Source organism: Trachurus japonicus, chromosome 12 (assembly GCF_045865225.1).
Source record: "Trachurus japonicus isolate A0001 chromosome 12, Traja_1.0".
Lineage (NCBI taxonomy): Eukaryota > Metazoa > Chordata > Actinopteri > Carangiformes > Carangidae > Trachurus > Trachurus japonicus.
This window is the reverse complement of record NC_140918.1, coordinates 18,399,515-18,418,821: the sequence shown is the minus strand read 5'-3', so window position 1 is coordinate 18,418,821 and position 19,307 is coordinate 18,399,515. Positions and strand designations below refer to the sequence as shown.

At 42.3% G+C, this 19,307-nt stretch overlaps 1 protein-coding gene across 1 annotated transcript; it reads right to left on the bottom strand.

Moving 5' to 3' along the window:
• Positions 1 to 545: 545 nt before the first annotated feature.
• fgf10a (fibroblast growth factor 10a) lies at positions 546 to 18,580 on the bottom strand. Its single transcript, XM_085793697.1, has 3 exons — positions 17,115 to 18,580; positions 3,414 to 3,517; positions 546 to 1,438 (listed from the first exon to the last, which is right to left on the bottom strand). Exons 1-3 carry the CDS (start codon positions 17,575 to 17,577, stop codon positions 1,238 to 1,240), a joined length of 768 nt encoding a protein of 255 aa, XP_085649823.1. The 5' UTR covers positions 17,578 to 18,580; the 3' UTR covers positions 546 to 1,237.
• Positions 18,581 to 19,307: the final 727 nt, after the last annotated feature.

Here is a 19,307-nt window from a genome sequence, read left to right as displayed (position 1 = left end):
GCTGGGCTTCTTTCAAAAGTCTAATCTCTTACAGATTCCTTATCCATGTCCTGGTTTAATAAAGGTACTCCACTGACTCACTCAAATTGGTATAAACGGTGATTACTTTGATAAAGGAAGTCTTGACTTTTTAGTTGCCAATGTTTTTGAATGTTTGTGCATAAAAGGTCATTCTTGACTTTCTGAAATGTTAGTTTGGCAAAATAGCGTAGGTTCCATTACTTGCTCAGTGGCTTTTAACCACACAACATTCATCATTGAATGGGTTCGGCTCCGTCCAGGCGTAATGTTACATACTCTATCAAAGTCTATCAATATAATCAATGCTTGTCCTTCTCCATTCTCATACAATGCTTATTTCATTTGAATCCAAAGTCTTTCCACAATCAAATGTGTCTGTTTGATCATAATTGATTTAAGAACTTCCTTAAATCTTTCATCAAAATATACATTTATTTCTCTCGTTGCTGTGTGTTAACCGTGTGAGCAGCCTGTAATTGAGCTGTGAAACTCTCTAAAAAAAGATTCAAAGTCAGTCAAACAAGTTAAAGACAAATATATATTTTATATTTATTCAGGTTTAAATGATTAGTATTCAAAAAGAAGCATAAATGGTAAAAAAGACAAGACTTTGTCTTTTTGTGTTTTTGTTTTTTTCACTTTTTTTGTTAAATATTACACAAAATAAATAAATTTAAAGAAAAAACATAGACTTGCTGCTGTGTTGATGCTCTCTTGACCAAAGCCATTCGACTGCCATTTTCATCTCTCCTGCCTGTCTTGCCTTTTTTCTCTTAGTCAGTCAGTCACCTTTCCATCAGTCCTCCCTCTTGTTCTCTTTTTCCTCTCGTTTCTTGCATATTTGCCTTCTGTCATTTTGTTTCACTTCTTCCTAGTCAAGCGCTTCACATGTACACAAATCTAGAAATGTGAGTTACTAAATCACATTTTGGCACAGAAGTCATTTCTTTCATATTTTCTACTGTGCCTACGTATTTTATAACTTAAAACAGAAAATAATATATACATTGTATAGCAATATATCTTATTTCTTTCTCTAAAAATAGAATTGTCTTTATCCATCGGAGATAAATGTCTCTAGGTTTCCATTCTTGTCCTTCTCAGTGCATCATTCAGATCCCATTCAGATCTGTCCAATGTAGCCATCACTGTAACTCAAAAAAAAAGTCTGATACCCTGCAGTCTTGCAGCGTCCTCCCATGGCTGACATGTCCAATCATCGTGGTTGCACCACAATGGGCAGGAAGTGAGTGGCTGTGTTTTTCCTCCGTGTCTTCCTCCCCTTCATTGGCTTTCCGTTGGCATTCAGTCCCACAAACATGTGCTTCTTCTTGTTGCGCCACTCCGCTGATGCGTAGGTGTTGTACTTGTTCTCTTCAATGCGCTCAATCAGGCGACAGTCCGGACCAAAGTCCCTCTGTGGAGGAGGAGAAATGAGGAGTGTGAATACGAGCAGAGCAGAGAGCATCAAGATAATGGCTTTAATCCACAATATCTACAGTACTATTAATAACTACGATCAAAAACTTATCAGACAACATTTGTAAAACCATGAATCATCCACTTTTTTTTCTGTGGAACCCCAAAGTCAGAGTCGCTGTCTGATATACATGTGTGGTTTCTGTTTGTTGTTCATCTTCTTCTCCTAATTAGATTGTAATTTATAGACATGACAGTATTTAATAAGTAGGCCTAATGTCAGCAGATGCTTTTCATGTAATGGAGCAGAAGTTTTCCAGTGGGTTCTCTTTAATCTTTCTGTTTCATCATTATTGTACAACATCGTAAATGGTTGCTGGGGGTTTAGTTACTTGTGACGGAGAAATTGAGTGTTTTCATGCTTGCTAATGTTGTGGTTGACCTTCTGGACCTTGTTTGAGGTCATCAACAACATGCTGATATTTTACTTCTTTGTGATCAATGAATGGTCAGCCATTACTAAAGAACATTTCCCCCGAGTGAGACGATGAGACTGGGGCAGAGAGGTTAGCATGAGATGTGTGACGTCTTAGATGTTCGAGCTCGTCGCCCGCAAAGAGCATCGTGACACCGTGTTTGTGGCGCACGTTACCACAGTGACCACCCACTGGTAAATGAAGAGAAAATGATCTGAGAGAGTAACATTTGTCAGTTTACTGGAAGCTGCCCTTGTGCTTAAGGCTAACGTCGCTTAAACAGCCAGTTAACTGGATACAGTTGATATTCACGAGCAAAAATGTACTTGCCCCCACACACACGTACACACAAGAAAAACACACACACAAATGCACAATATAACTCAGTCTCTCTCTCTCTCTCTGTATCTGGCCACAGCTGTTCAAATTGGTTCCAGAAGTAAAACTGAATGTTCCCAAAGCAAAATGAGAATATTTTACAGTCACTGTGCAGCTTTTTCACTAATGCTGGTGCTCAGTACAACCAAACAGCGTGTGTGAGCTGGCTGCCTTTCAATTAAAATGATTAGTGGAGTAGATGTTATAAAAAAAGGACTGTAATCGTAAATGAAATCAGATTATAATAGTCAATCATGAATTACAAGTCAGAACTTAAAAAGTAAAAGTATTGCTGTTAAACTATATATTATATACGTATATACCCAGACCACCCATGCTTGGTTTTCATTGAGAATTTTCTACAATCATGGTAAAGCCTAAAGGCCGTCATAATCATCTGTGTAACTCGCATGTATTAATCTGGCGATATAATGAAACAATGATTTCATTTGATTACCACTGGATAAAGAAGTCACTGTGTAAACCCATCAAGTGTAATCAAACGCCAGCCCTTCACCACCGTGCTACTGTGGTTTGTGTTGCAGCGAGCAGAAGACGTCATGGGAATTCAGTTTCAGGCCATGCAACAGAATGCCTCTTTTTTCTTTCTTTTCTACCGTGTGTCATTTCATCTGTGGTGTGGCTCCAGAGAGACACGCTGAAAGTTTGGGTCCTTTCAAAGTATGGAAAAGAGTAAAAAGAAGAGAAAAAAGAGGGAGAGAATGAGATGAAGAAAAGGAGGGAGAAAGAGAGAGAAAACAGATGAAACAAGGGCTGCGCTCCCCAGAGGGATTGAAGCAGAATAGAGAAACTGCAGGATTGTGTTTCCTGTTTCTGAATGGAGAGGAGAGGAGAGGTAGGTAGCAGAGAGGAGAGCTCACATTGACTAACTGCGGTTCCTATTTCTGGAAGAGAGTCTTGCAGCCTTGTCCATTGTTTTAAGAGGCATTCGAGAAAAGCCGCAGAGTCCAGACTTTAAAGAAAAGTGTTTCTTTTGCAAGACTTTGAATCACTTAGATTGACAACATCATCAGATGAATTCACCAGTCACAAGAATGAAAAAGTAGAGCAATAGAGGGAGAAGTAGATGGCAGTGAAACGACTGAGACTGCTACTCACCGCTCCGTATAGCACTCCTTTCTTGTTGATCGCCAGGTAGTGGTTACTGCTGAGGCCCCTGATGGCCACCACCCCCACGTCCACTGACTTGATCTCCAAAATACCTGGTGGAGCAAGAGCAGAGAGACCAACATGTCAAAACTTCATGCGGATCGTTTCCTCCAATAGAAATGCATTCATGTAGATTGTTTCACTCTGCTCTGCTGTTCATTATTTTCTAATACCATGTAAAGATATTCACAGCACCTCAAAAAGTCCCTCCCTTTCAAAACTAATTCATATTTTCATCAAATATTCCAGAAAATTGCCTGTTTTATAGAAAATGACCATTTCTTGTTCTTCTCGCTAATCCCCATCAGAAACAGTAGGATCCGTAACACCTTAGAAATAATATTTGACTGTAAATATGACCAAGTTAATCTTGGAATAAGAATTTTTCCATCCTCTGTGGATCAGTTTTAATTGTGTTTTATAATTTCGCTATCTGGCTCAAAAAGGTTTCTTCCTCACAAGTGAACCCTCAGTCTTGTCTCCCTCCTCACTTTTTTTTTTTTTTTCCTCACTATGTGACTGTCAGACCTCAGAGCGGCCTCTTGCCCCCTGTTCATTTGCTGGTTAGCCTGTGGGCTGCATGCCCTGGGATCGAGGTGTAAGCCAGGAAAAAACATTTTCTCCGTTCAGTGTTTGTTTTTCTGACCAGGGGAGCTGAGGCAGGCAGCGCAGTCAGGCAGGCACACGGACAGGACGGAGAGAGGCTTTCTGGCTGCCAGACTGGCAAGAGGTCAAGGCGTCCGTATCAGTTTTCAAGCCTGAACCAATTACTGGTTTAAGCTGTGGTTGCCGGCCCTTTCTTCTCTCATCCTAAAGTCAGTTACACCAAGCCATAAAACTATCAGGGGTTTTGAGAGGATTAGCTAAAGGGGCCAGTAGGAAGTGGAACCTGGTTGCAGGAATAGTCAGAAGGATGAAGTGAGAAACTGAGACAGTAAATCCAGAGAATCTAGAGGTGTATTACTGCCATTTTTCAGCTTTTCTAAGACATTTTCCTGCTTGAGTAATGAATGATGGACTCGCTTTTCCCAAAGCTGCAAGGCTTAGAGAGAAAACAAATGCACTTAGTTGTAGGTTGAGAAAAAATGACAGAAGTTGGGCTCAGCATCAGGAACATAAGAGAAATGATGATCGGGAGAAGTGGGAGAATGATTAAAAATCATTCAACAACTATCACTTTGTTCTTTAAACTTTGTTATGAATCATACCTGTCTTTAGATAGATACCTTTGTTCATCTCTCTCTTCCTCAGATTTTTAACATCGTGCAGCCCTGGCGTGAGCTCTGTGATGATGAACGTTGAGGCCTCTTGTTGTAGCTTTTGATGGAGACATGTGTCTGCTGACTGCTGCGTTGTACAGCTCCCAGATCCTAACTCTTAACCTCTGTATGTTTCAGATGTATTTCTTTCGTGGACTGTCCGTCTGTGCATTATATCGCCTCAAAACTGCAAAAATATCACTATTGCCTTCTTATGTCTGGTGTAAGCTCTGAGAGAAACACTGAGAAATGAGCAGGCAAAGCAAAAAGGCAAAAAAAAGGGTCTTGCATTTATTTTGCGGTGTATAAAAAGGGCATAAAATTAATCAGATGTTTTGCAGTAACAAACAATTTTTCCATCGTGTGTTGTTGTTGTTTTTAAAATAGTTTTAGGCCTTGTTTCTTTTTTTTTTGTTAAATGTTGTTCTTGGCTGAGGAATACTGGAATTAATCTATCCCTACAGTTGCCTTATTTGGTTAGTAAAAGCTTACTCAACCCCTTAAATTGAAGAAGATTTCCGTGGCTCACAGTGCATCATGTTGGCTTGTTACATTAAGTCCATTACTCACACAGACGTGTAGCACAACACTGATCTATCAGGTTCAAAATGTTCCATCTCGCTGCAGCACAGCTGACATTTCTGAGCCGTGATCCGTCAAAATAAGATCTGTCTGTGCTGCACTAAAGGCCCGTCCACCTGTTCAAACCCTTTTTCCCTCCTCCTGTTTGATGTGGTTTGTGAAAAACCAAAAGCACAGGGCTCTTTTATGACCCCTTTACCAGTTACCAGAAGCAGCCCGTCTGCCTGCGAGTTAAAAGGCCAGGCTGCAACAAAAGGCTTAGATTGCAACAACAGAGTTTATAGCAACGGAGACGGAGAAAAACAGGACCTGAGCTTGTATCACTACAGGCGCACACGTCAAGACACAGATGCAGGCAGGCAAACACATTTAAACGATTCAGCCTCTGGTACTGGGCCCACAATGCTCTTAGAGCTTTATTACTTTACCCTAATTCAACACCCTGTCTTATTGGTATCTTGAGTCTGTTAACGTATTTTTCTCCTTTCTCGTTTTTTCCCCCCAAAATGAGGAGGAACAGTCTGTTTTTCTCCCCGCAGTGTGGCCGTTGGATCTGAGCCCAGTGTATTAATTATGAATATATGTTTTTGAGTGCAAAGGAAAAAAAGTTTTATGACCTAACACCGCAAGCACAAATAACACAGGGTTCACTTAATATAAAAGGCATGGACATTTTCTGCTATCAACAACTGACCAAGGGCAAACACCTGTGTGTAACAGGGCAACTCTACAACTTTCATAGAAACAAGCCAAAAAGCTCTGTGCCAGTCAAACCCCAACCATAACACTGACAGAGCTGCAAGTACAAATAAACACAGCCTGGCTGTCTAACAGTGAGAAACTGTTCATTAACCACTTCATAAAGACCACGACGTTGTTTAATGGGTTTTGTAATGAAAGTCCCCTGTGGCTCAAATCCATAATGTAAATAGACACACACTGAGCAAGGGGTATTAAAGACACAACAGCAGCTTTGATTTGAGCCATTTTGTGATCAGTATAGCTTTAATTGGTCATATATGTGTTTGTAATACTTGGGAGATGAGTGTGGCCAAAATGTGTGCTCTGCACTGTTCAATCTACATTTTCTGATTCTCTCAGGCGACCCAGTGTCTGTGTAGTGGGCAAAATAATTCACTCAGCTTCACTAACCAATTCTTCATCTAAAAAAAGAAGAAAATTTACCCAAGAAAAATAGCAAAGAGAAAACAGCAGAGATTAAATTTTCAATAAAGTGACAGTCTATCCAAACCAAAAAAAAAAAACAACATGTAGAAAACCTGCTGGAAATGTGTCATTTTGTGTTTTTCATTAATTTTAGGAACGTCTCGGCATCTTTACTAGCTCTCACAGATCAGATGTTTTTGTCTGCAGCTATTTTTGCTGTGTCTGTTGCTTATTTTGCTTTTATCAATCCGCCAACTTTCTCATCTTTGCCAAATGTAACAGCTTTTTTTCTGATATTTTGAAGCGTCTCCATGCAATTTTTGTTTGGAAATGTGCATAGAAACACCCATACTGTCTCTCATACAGTATCTGTCTTTCTTCCCTTTTCTCACTCTTCAACAACTTGTTCCTCCTTTTACCTCTTTCTTTTTCCCTTTGTGCTTTTATCCTCCCTCTGTCTTCTCTCTTAGTTCTAACCCAACAACTTCTATCCCTCTTCCATTAGTTTTGTACAAAGTATTGTTAGAGTTTTACAGTACAATTCTTCAGTTTCCTCATTTTTTGCGGAGAAATATTCACCTCTTCTGAAATTGTTTCTATACTTTTTCATTAAAGAGTAAAAATTAGTGAGACGACAGGAAGTGAGAGAAGAGAGGAGGGAATTGGATGAAGTCAGAAATTTGTACCCTCAATAACCAGGACACCCAAGAGACAGATATCATCACTGAACTACAGAGGGTTTAGTCAAGTCAAATAACACTGTTTCTATTGGAGCAGTAGATTCTACTATTCACTATCTTTAAACTCATCTGTTCACTCCATTATGCTTCTATTGTACCATGTGTTTATTGATATGCTGCATTTCTTACGATTATACCAAGAAAGATCCACAAATTTGAAACCAGTCAGTCACTGTCAACAAGCAGCACATTTGAAAGTAAATGTGTTTTTACAAGCAATGTCGCGTATATAAATTTAAGTTCGGTGTGTTCAAAGTGTAACAATTGTGTCATTTTTCAAACTACCACTCACAGAAACACACACACACAGGCACGCGCTTATACGTTAAAACACACACTCCTATACATGCACGCACACTCAGGAACACACACATGCACAGGCCTCCCGTCGACCCCCGGCTGGCCCCTCTGGAAACACGGGCAGTGAGACTCCAGCTGAACCTAAAGGTTAAGGGAGGTTGTGAAAATGTTTCCACTGTTTATCCAGGGGCTTTTTTGAAGATTATACTGCGGTTGTTCACATTGTGACCTCGACGCGGTGACCAGCTGTGAGTGGGTCTAATGCGTGCCTGCAGCCCGGAGAGGTCTCGCTCTGCATTGTGAAATATTGTCACTTGTGGACTAGTTTGTGTCATGAACTCCCCTCAGTGCGAGGAATGGAAATGGTTTGGGTTCTTTTATTCTACGTCCAAAGCTCAGATATTTGGATGAACCCTTGACTTTTCCGGTTGTTTTTCCGCAGCGACTAATCCTCTCTCCTTTTTTTTTTTTTCAGATGTGAAATATAAATGCAACGCCTAAAAACCAAAATTTTCACGAAGCAAAAGTAGCCCTATTATGTATTGTTTTTAAGGTTTAATATCTGATTTGCATCAGTTGAGGTCTAAACACTAAGATCCTTTTTCTCCTCCAAACTATGCAACAGTGATTGACAACATGTTGTATTCCCTGCGACGTGAGAGTTTACATCCATGCAACCGCCAGAATCCATGCCAGTAAAATAAATAAATAAATAAAAGATACAAAAGAAGAATAGAAGAATTTAGAAAGAAAAAGTAGACCACCAATGTGCTTTAATCAGATACGAACTGAAAATATTAAACTCCTCTGCTCTATTTGACCGTATAAATACAAAATACAATGCACAACATGCGTTGAAACAAAAGCTGTCTTGACCGCTGCTGCATTTGAGGCCACTTGTGGTTTTATTATATTTCCTTTGCATTATTACTGTAATTTTTTTTCAGAGTTTGGTTGAATATTTCTTTTGAAGTCTGAGAGAAAACAAACATTTCTCACTTGTGCCGTTTAGTTGGTGAATGCCGGTGAAGACATGGCTGGAAGTAGAAACTGCTGTGTTGTGAGGAGCGTTGAGGTATTGGTTTAGACTGATGTGGTTGACAACAGTATCATCCTGTGCTAAGTGGCCACATCAAAGCACGCCTGGCTGACAGTTTTGACTGAAACGGAGAAAACAGAGGGCTGTTTCTGATTTTCAATATGGCCAAAATTGTTTTACAAATAGAATCTTTTTTGGTAAGTTGTTTTTTTTCCTCACAATTAGTTTTGGATGTGTTAAATTCTGGACTTTAAATGCTGTGAAGTAGGTGTAGGTGTGCTTTTTAAAGTAGTTTTTTCATTAGTAATATCGCTCTATTTGATCTGCCCTTACTGTATTATTCAGCTTATTCTTGGATGCATATTGGTTTTATTTCCTTCCCTGACGGTAACCCCCTCACATTACTGTCTTCCTCAGAAACAGCCATTTCCGCACAGTGTTCAAGCTGTGTGTGATTTCAGGCTTCGCTGATCTGAGGCGACAAAAGAAAAACAAACCCCAGATTATTCCCGAAATCAAACCAAACAGATCGACAGAGCGAAAACCCTCTGTTTAAAATACCAGAGGTTTCAGCCTGCGAGATAACGTCGAGCGTATAGTCTGCGCCTCTCATCGTTCCAGTCGGTATAAATCCAGATCACTTTACCGAGCGCAGCGAGACCCCAGCGAGTTATGTCACACACGCTTAAGAGCAGCTGGGAGGAAACCAAACAGAAATTCACAGTGATGTTAATGGTGATTTGACCAAAAGGAGGGGGAGGGGGGGGACACAAAAACCTATAACCACCTGAGATATTGTGATGTCTTTCACACAGTTGACTTTGTAACATGATAAAGTGCCAAAGCTGCCAGTTTCTGTCAAAATATTTCACAGGCCTGACACGGCGGGAGTTATGTTTTCAGGCAAAGTGCTGTGACGGTTGTCTGCATTTCGCACATTTTTCATTTACAGTTCAGCTGCCAGTGCGATGTTTCCCAACTGTTGTGGTTTGCATTGTTGGCGTTGGATTTTGAGCTTCAGAAATCTTGTTATTTTACACCACAAATATTATGCACCGACATGTACGGAGTATTATTCAGTTTGTCACATGCAACTTTCGCTTTCTGTGCTGTCCTTACTTCGTCTCTCCTCACTTACAGCACACACACACACGCACACAGTAATTAGCTGGCATTCCTGCCTTCTCTGTTCAAACGGCCAGGCTGTCCAGATGCCTCTCTGGACTCTACTCTGAGCTCTCAGCTTTACCTTTGATGACTCCATTAAGAGCCTCACTTTCATGCTGTGTGTGTGTGTATGTGTGTGCGCGTGTGTGTAGCAGGGTTAAGGGTGAGTGAGTATGGAGGAGAGCAGGAACATGAGGTGTGTGTGTGTGCACATGGTCTATCTATATGGCAGCAGCCCTGGATGTTATCTGTCACAGATGCTGTTCTTCACCTCCCACTGCTTTACTGGCCATGAATTCTGCCTGTTCACATGCACCAGGCCAAAATGACACTTTCAGTATTAGGCTTCCAGTGCATTTTTCAGGAAAGCTACTGGAAGAGATTCTGTAAGAATTACGCTGAAATATATTTAATACTTTTTTTGCTGCAGTTATTTTTCTTTAAATTAATTTATTTGATTAACAGTATAAAATATGCTTTCTAATCAAAACTAAAATGTGGACTAAAAAGACAATTGTCACATGGAAACGTTATAAAACGTTGTGTTGTGTACTGTCTGGATAAACCTAAAAGAATGTACAGTATAGAGAGGAAACCTGAAACGGCCTCTGACTGTCCCAGAGGTGAAGCAGTTAAACTACAAAACATTTTCACCACAGATTTATGAGTTTTCTATTCAACATTTATTTTTGCCATAGTTTCTATTATTTTTCCCTTCTGAGATCATCTCTACAACAAAGGCCGCACTGGCTCCAACTTTGCTGACTTTACACAATGTAAGAACACTGTTGGGATGCGTGCACTGCTGACACGGCAAAATGCTGCACTTTTCCAGCGCGTAACTAAACGATGCTAACAACTTCCCTGTCGCTGTTTACACCAGAGCGAACATTGCTATGATTCTGCTTTGCAGTTTGTTGTCAGATGTAATCACTTGTTATTTGGACGAGAGCAAACTGTTGGATTAGTGCTAGGGACGCCCCAGAGATGAGCCAAGAACTGGGCTGAATGGGCATTCACACAGTGAATATCTCTGTGTGTTATTGTCACACACTCTGTGGGCCTGTAAAACCTCAGGAATACGAGTCTGCACTCTCAGATATTTCATGGAGATGACAATTCGCCGCTAAAGCTTGATAGTTAGTCGTGTATCTCCCCCTGTTCTCTCGATCCCTCTCTCCAGATCTGTACGAGTGGAGTCTGCAAGAATCCTCCACATAACGTAAACAATGAAAAATGCCGTCCATCAAAACAAAGATGCCCAATTAAGATTCTTTGTGGATAGTAATCGACTCTTGATGTCTGGAGCCATTTTCTCTTCAGAGAGCCGTGGAGCTCCGGAGCAGCAGGGGATCTTACAGAAACATGATTTGCTGCTGAAAGACTTTTGTTTAAGGTGGTGCCTGAGTGGTGGGGTTTGTGGCAGGGCTGCTTTGGTCTGCCTACAGAAATCTGGCTCCTATTTCAGTCTTGTTGTAGCTGACACATTAATGGACAGGGGAGTGAATTGATGGGAAAATATCAAGCAGCGACGACATGAAATATGTAAACAGTGACGGAAAAATGAGACGGATCCTGTCATTGTCCTCAGCGACTCCTGGCAGAAATACAAACACGACTCTCAAAAGTCTAGCAACTGCACTTCAGCAATAAAGAAACGTCTTCAGTAAATAACTTGATGAAACACTGTCGTCGTTGTGCGTGTCTTCCCAACACATCCAAAGCACACACACACATGCTCTATGAATGACCCTGTACGGGTAGTGATGGGGTCAAAGGGCGCTCATACATCTGGACCTCTAGACCTTCCCACTCACCCCTGAATGTAAGATAGAAAATAATGCAGGGAGAGACAAGGAGCTGAAATCCTTGCCTGCCCATTTGGATTATTTCCATATCACTTCCATTATGTCAGCTAATCATTTTTTATTACTACAATTACTTACAACAACTTCGATGAAATAAACTAAGCAGTCATGAGTTCAAAATGCCAAAGTTCAATGAGCCCTGCCAGAGAATTTATTGTGTAACAACTCAAACTGGAGCATTTTGAAAGTTTCAGACTTTGCCTGTTATTTTTTTTTATCAAAAGACAACAAGTTGTGAATTGCAACAGCAAGAAAACTGGGGAATGCTTACACACTTGTATGATCATCTGTTTCAGGGTGTAACCGGCACCTCGACACTTGTAGGTTTCCACAGTGCGAAGAGCCTCCGCTTTCTAGACTTTGACAGCCTGATTTCTGGGGGCTGGTATTAAGTGTTGTCCCAAACTGAGCTTTTTAGCCTCGAGGCATCAAAGATTGCGCAACGGCTTGTGTGAAACACTTGTGATACGTTAATGATGCTTTGGCATGGTTTCATTGTCGTAAAGCTATTTCTAGACGTGTGTGGCACAGCTATCTCTGTCATTTACAGTAAAATGCAATTGGTCTTATGTAAGATGATCAATATTATGTAATGTTGCTGCAGATCCTAGACAGCTCTGTTTGCTGTGTAGATTCCAGTAAAGAGAGTCGTGAATCAGAGCTGACATGATTTGATCCAGACTCCTGCTGCAGTTTAGATATTAACAAAACATCACCACGAAGAGTGTTGTATGGTGCGAAATCTGTTTTATCTGAATTCACTGAGGCTGTTTTCCCATATAAGTAGCTTGTGGCTCATGAGATGAATGATTCAGGGCTAGGCTAATTCCTGTTTGTTTCTACCATAAGTAAAATGAATGTTAGTGTGATCAGAGGAAAGGTCACAGGAGATCAAACATAGGAGGGAGTGTGTGTTGGTTGTGTTGTTGTACTCAGAATACAGCCGAGTGTTAAACTTGGCGCTGGCAGCTTTAGGAGTGCTTGATGATAAGTTCAGCATTTCCTGAACAAGCTTATGCAGTGAAATTTGCGCACCACTTTTATTTATGGCCGTTGGAGAGGGGGGACTCCATGAAGATGTCAAAATAACTTCGAATGAAAAGCAACACTGACACTAACCTCTGGTGCATCCAATACCTCCTCATAACTCTCTTTTATGGGCCACACTGTTACCTTTTCCCACGAGAACCCTAAATGCACTCATCAAGGAAAGAAGCAGGAAAGGAGAGAGTTTTAGAAACGGGAAAAGGTTGAAAAGACTGGGACTAATTTCAAGAAGATGTTTTAAAAAAACATCAGAAAGGGCAAACACTTGCTGTATTTTTGTTTTGAGTTAATCTTGCTGAGTCACTGGAGGTTTGTGATGGCAGAGCTGAACGATTCTGGTTCTGGAAACATAATTCAGATGTTTCAGAAAGACCAATACATGTATTATTAGAAGACAAAACGACTGACACTGACATTTCTTTTCGCTTGTTTTGTTATTTGCAGTGTAGCATAACTCTAAGTTGATTTACTTTTTTTGCCCTCACAGTTAAGTTCTCTCAAAAAAAGTACAAAAATCTCCCAGTGGAGTGACATAATTTCAACATTTCCAATATCAAACAACCCTGGGCAATTTGTCCGTGATCTTCTTCCTTTTGTTTTGTTACAAGATTTTGGCACACAACAAACTGATTTCTACTGGAAGAGGCTCAAACAATCCTACTTAACTGACATTTATTATTCTTGTTTAAAGAAAGGAAAAAACCCCCAAGACTCATAATAGACAGAAAATATGTTTCCCCCAGCAGAGTACATTTGTAATATTGGAATCAAATCACTAAAACTAGTAATCAGGAATGACAACTTAATGTCAAACTTGTACATGTATGCCCTCAATACATCCCATAGTGAGCAGTGGCAGAGTAACACAACAGCCAGAAGTGATGCACTACGTGTTGTGCTGACCTTTCCATCGACAAAGCTTCCTGACTCGGGTCAATAGGTAGAGGTCAAAGCAGAGGGGGCAGACCTGTGTAATTAGCCTGGACATGGAAAACCTGCACTAAATCAGAATAACATCCCATATATTAGACTCTCCATAATTTGTGGCCGTTCGATTCATTCATGTCTACTGTGATTAATGGTAACAATTAGTATGTGCAACTTTTACAGTCCCAGTGGCAGCAGTGAGAGTCAAAGCTCCAACTTTTGTCAAGTTGGCACTGCTCGTTACTAATTGAACCTCGTACCGACCACAGGTTTGCGGTCCAACTGCAAACACATGTCTATTTTGTTTCATGGCTTTATTCATCTGTTTGTAAACACAATGTGACAGTCTGTGGGAAACGAGGAAAGAAAACAAGGACAGTTTTGTTGCTCATGGTCAGTGGCAGGATCAATGCTAATCACGTGATAGCCGGGCAGGATTTTCCATATTTAGACTCGAGAGCGCCTCATCTTGAAGAACTTATGAGGTGAGACGGACGAACGGGCGCTGAACACAAATGGACAAACACTGACACGCACTAGCGAGCACAGAATCACGACGCACTCCTCGAAAAACCCCAGAGTGACGCGCCGCCTGCAGCCCTGACAGGATGATTGGACTGGCTCGGCTGTGAGGAGAATCCCGACCTCGGAGCCGGGCTGAAAACTTCTTCATCACCTCTGACACCATCTAATGACACTCATTAGCAATCTGACCCCCTGAACATTACCAGACTACAAGACCACGACAACCACACTAATAACTGCTCCCTCACCTTTTAATTTTTGCTATCCTAAAACATTTCTGATAATTACATGTTGAATCGATTTATAGATACGCAGCAATGTTAGCAACCTGCAGTACAAAGGTATATTGTATGATATACAGTAGTATATGTAATTGCGAATAAGCTTTGAATTTACCCAATTATCTGTGTGTAGTTGTTTTAGTTGTAGCACTTTTTAATCCTATACAGTAAAAACTGACTAGTGGTTGAAGTGTGTAGTAGAATAATGTGCACAGGCACCTACTGTAAGCAGAAATGGCCTTTCGGAAAGAAAACCATGATGGCAAATCCCACATCAGTGCTCTCGGTTAGGAAAGGAGAATTTCATTATGTTCTGGTTGGTTTAGTTTGAAGGGTCCAATTTGTTCTCTGCTGTTTTTCAAGCTCATGCAAAATAGCAAGAGCTGGTGCATTAGTCTATGCATACAAACTGCTGCACATGCAAGCGTGTGCACAGATACCGGAGTGTAGTGTGATGGTGTGCGGAGCCAAGTCTCCCCACTGTATCACCAGATTCCCACCCATCTATTAATCGAACACATGTTTTATATCTGCACCTACTGTCAGCTGGATGCAGGTTGATGAAATGCCTGCTAAACAGGCTGCCAGGTTCAGCTCTGCCCTGAAATGTTTGGCTTCCAAGGCCGAGTCCTCATATCTCAGACTTTTTTTCTTTCCTCTATAAAGTTCTTACCAATTTTACCACAACGATCAAGTGGCCAGAGCTGTTGAAATTGATGGATTGTGCCTCTAATGTCATGACCTGATGCTATTATAGTTAGTGACACGTTGCACCCTAATGGTTGAACTCTTTATGTGCATGTGTGTTAAAGTGTGTGTGCACATGTGTGTGTGTCAGAGAGGACTGCAGGCAAGGGGAGGGAGGAAGAGACGCTAATTGAAATTCCTTCAGCCATGTCTGGCAGAGCCTTGGTGTCTGAGTGGCACACACACACACACAGACGCGCACACACACACACACACACACACACACACACACACACACACACACACACACACACACACACACACACACACACACACACAGACAGACGCACACACACACACACACACACACATTCACACTGGCCCTGGCCCTAATAAAAGTGGGCTTTGCCATATGGAGGCCATGTGCAAGACTGGCCTCTCTGTGCTCAAGCGTGTGTGTGCATGTGTGTGTGTGCATGCTCTCAGCAGGAGAGGCTTGTACAGCACCACAGACCCACAGACAGATGCATACAAACCCCTGCGACATGTGTATGAAGGTGTGTAAGTGATAAAGATTCATATACGATAACATTTATACATCACCGGTCCCTCCAGCTCGTGCAGATTCAAACACATGCAGCAGACTCAGTGCAGCAGGAGTCTGTTGTATAATCTTTAAGAAATTAGCCCGAGTTTTGGACGTCACCCATTTCATCCTGTGGACCAGGAAACTCTGGGCAGGTAAATGTGGGAGTAATGTTCTGTTCTCCATCAACAACTACTGTCAATGTGCCCTTAGGCCATGCAGCTATTCTGAGCTGCTCTGAGGCCAGAGGACTGTGGCAGACCTGGAGAACTTCCAGATGTGTTTAACTCCAAGATAAAGATGTGGGCTACAGAATGATAACAGCTGATTTTCTGCACTGGATCAGTCATAAATGATTATGATGACCCTTACAAGCCCTGAAACCTATTTATGTTTGCAGATTGGACTCTATTATGAGGGTTGCATGCTCTCTTGCTGCATGCACTGCACATTTCTATTGATGCTTTTTCTTTTATCTTTTCTTTTAAGTGGACGTGCCTCAAAGCTTTCACAAAATGTGTCCTTGTTACATTCACGCAAGCAGTCGTTTTCTTCCCCTGCCTTAAAAAACTACAGTTCAGGTAGCTCCAGGTGTCTTAAAGGCACCGGTGGAGTTTGTTCGTAATCAATGGTGGAAGACTAAGCCGGGAATCTACCCAGTGTGAAAGACTGTAACTGTGTGAATGTGAGGCTGAGTGGTGCTGACAAAAGAGCATGTGTACTAAGTGACCTCTCTCAGGATAAATAAAGGTTAAAATCATATTTCACAGCCCGCAAAATGCACAACCAGAGAAAGGAGCAGGAATCGCATGCTTATTACTTTACATCTGAGTCCGTACAACCTCACACTTAGCATATGCCCACTGCTATTATAGCTGCAGCACAATAGCAGCAAGGAGTAAGTCTACTTGTCATTCTCCCCAGGGGTTTGGTAATAGCTGTGTTTTAGATATTTCCTCAAAGAGGAAGAACCTTCTCTAGGCAATTTCTAATTGGTTCCAGTGGATCATCTCTTTTTTATTTTATCTGCCTGGCTTACTCATTTTGTTTTCTCCTTTCTCCTCTCCTCTCCCACTGTCATGCTGCCTCTTCCCAAACTCTGTAGTCTGGCAAATGTGCCTGCCTCTACACATGGTGAAAAGGCTGAAAAGCACGCAGCTCTGTTATTTGTTCTTTTGCCCAGTCACCTGTCTTCATGTGCACATTCACTGAGGTAGAGAAAACAGAACAGAGGCTCCACTTTCCACAGATGAACTAGTGCATTTTTCTCCTTTATAGATATAAATATAAAGTTATTTAATAGCAAACCCAGTAAAGTGGACTTATTTTGCGTCTGACTGCTCTCCTTTTAATTTCTAGTGCAACTAAAGTTTAAGAGGAAACAAAAAGGCTCAGTAACGACCTCTTCTCTCATTTTGATACATTGTTGAACTGTTTGAATGTGTGGAACAAATGAAACCCATTCATAAACTTACTGTATGGATCGTCCTCACTCTTGGTGCCATTAACCGTTCCCCTCTTGTCGATGCGTAGGAAGAATTTCTGGTAGGAGAACAGTTTCCTCTGGCGCACATCTCCCTGTAGATGGTTGTAGCTGCTCCGCACGTGGCGCCCGACGACCGTCGCCGAGGATGACGACCCGTTGGTCGCCCGTGGCAACCTCGCAGACGATGCGTGCAGAGGTGCGGGCGACGAGGAAGGTGACGGGCGCGGGATGGAGAAGCGGGGCGGAGGCGTCCCTCCCGGTGCATCGTGGTTCTTTTCAGAGTCTGACAGCGGCGACGAAGCGGACAGGGGCAGGGACGAGGACGAGGACGGTCCGAGCAGGAGAAGCAGGGCGAGGAAGGTGAGGGAGAGAAGGAGTGAAGGAGGTCTGCGGCAGGGGCAGGAGGAGAACCAGGCGACCGGTGCACCTTGTGTCACTGTCCATCTACACATGGTAGTGGAGCTGGGAGAGCTGTGGAGGTGCTCAGGGGCTGGGGCATGCTGAGCTGGGTGCAGGGAGAGGGAATGAGAGTGGGAGAAACTCCCCCGACCGACCAAGTGCACCTCCTCTGTGCGGGGGACCCACAACCTCACCGGGACTGTGGCTTTAGGAAAACCTGTAGAACGGCTGGCTCGGAGACTGACAAGACCGTGGCGGATGTGATCAGAGATTCTTGGAAGCAGATGCAGAGTTGTCACTAACGTTAACGGTGATGGATGCTGGTGCTGGTGGTGGGGGAAGCCCGCAAGTGTTGTGGCCGGCGGCTCTGCTGTGGTTATTCCTCACAAGCCAACCAGGAATGCGTCAACATCCATAACTCAGATCACCTCGCAACGCGAACAAGCGGGACTCGCCTCAAAGACCCCTCGCCTCCTCCTCCTCACTCACTCTCCTCCCAAGACGGCCGCTTCTTGCTCCTGGCTCACACACACGCACACTATATAAAAAAATCCCTTTTTAAAATATAAAAAAAGACTTAATCTACACACACTCTCACCTCCAAAGATACACAAAATATCAGTTCATTCATATATGGAACTAAAATCTACTCCACACGCACGTCCTAACCCTGTATCTCCTCCAGTCCTGGGAGGTGGATAACAGGAGGGCGGAGGAGGTCTGGATAAAAGATGCTAAAGTGTTGAGTACAAAATGGATAAATAAAAACAGGAAGTCAAAAGAAAAAAAGGAATAATGCTGCTTCTCATAAAATGTCAAGAGAAATCCACGCAAAGAGGGCCACAAAAAAAGAGTCAAAATCCAGACTTTCTCCTCTTCTTTTCTCTCTTTCTCTTTTGTTTCTCTTGTTTTCTCGGAGCTGGTTTGAAGTCACTTGAGTGTGTAACTGAGCCAGGGAGCTCTCGTCTTTCTGCCCTCTCTTGTTGTGCGTCTGTCAGTGAGCTCAGCTCCCTATCTCTCCTCTGTCCTTGCCTCTCGGAGTCTGAGCGCTGGAGCAGTGCGTTGCCTCTCTTCTTTCCTTCTGTGTGTGGCTCCCTCTCCTTTGGCCCCCTCCCTCTTTCCTTTGCCTCTCCCTCTCTCCTATCTCTATCGGCGGTGCTCCCTCTGGTTATCTGGTTAGTTTCTCTGAGGTGACTTGAATCTTGTCTTTCCTTTCACCTTATTTATCTGCTGCAGTTCGCCAGATGTCATCTCTTAGTGTAATTGGATGTCTGTAAAAACCACTTGGCTTTGAAGAGCTGTGTGCGTTTATGTGTGCGTGCTTGGTTGTCTGCACACGTACATGCGTGTTTAAATGCGTGCGTGTGTGTGTGCGCGCAGGGGTGGGGGGGTCTGTCCCACCCCATTTTCTGTTTCCCTCCCTCTCTGTCGTTTCTATGTCTCCTCCCCTTTCCTCACCCCACCAGTTGAGCAGTGCAGGTCCAAAAGAAGGAGAGAAAGTCTTTCCTTCATACCTCTCCCCTGCTGCATTTGGACCATCTTTCTCATGTTTTGTCCTCTTGATTAGGGCCAGGTATTGTCTCAGATGTTTCAGTACTAGTGCTGATACTTGATTTTTGTACTTTCTGGTTCCAAAATAATACTTTTAGGCAAAACAGCATGTTAAAAATATACAAAGGAAATTGCAAAATTGTTGGGATAAGTTAAATATTGTCAAAAGAATTGACTGTGAGCATCTGTTTAGGAACATCTTGATACTCGACATGTAACACAATAGTATTAA

Coding starts and splice junctions, on each gene's coding strand:
- fgf10a (XM_085793697.1), bottom strand. CDS start 17,577: ATGTGTAGATGGACAGTGACACAAGGTGCACCGGTCGCCTGGTTCTCC. Junction 3,518..17,114: donor GAGTGAGGACGATCCATACA/GTAAGTTTATGA, acceptor TTGCTCCACCAG/GTATTTTGGAGATCAAGTCA. Junction 1,439..3,413: donor AAGGAGTGCTATACGGAGCG/GTGAGTAGCAGT, acceptor CCTCCTCCACAG/AGGGACTTTGGTCCGGACTG.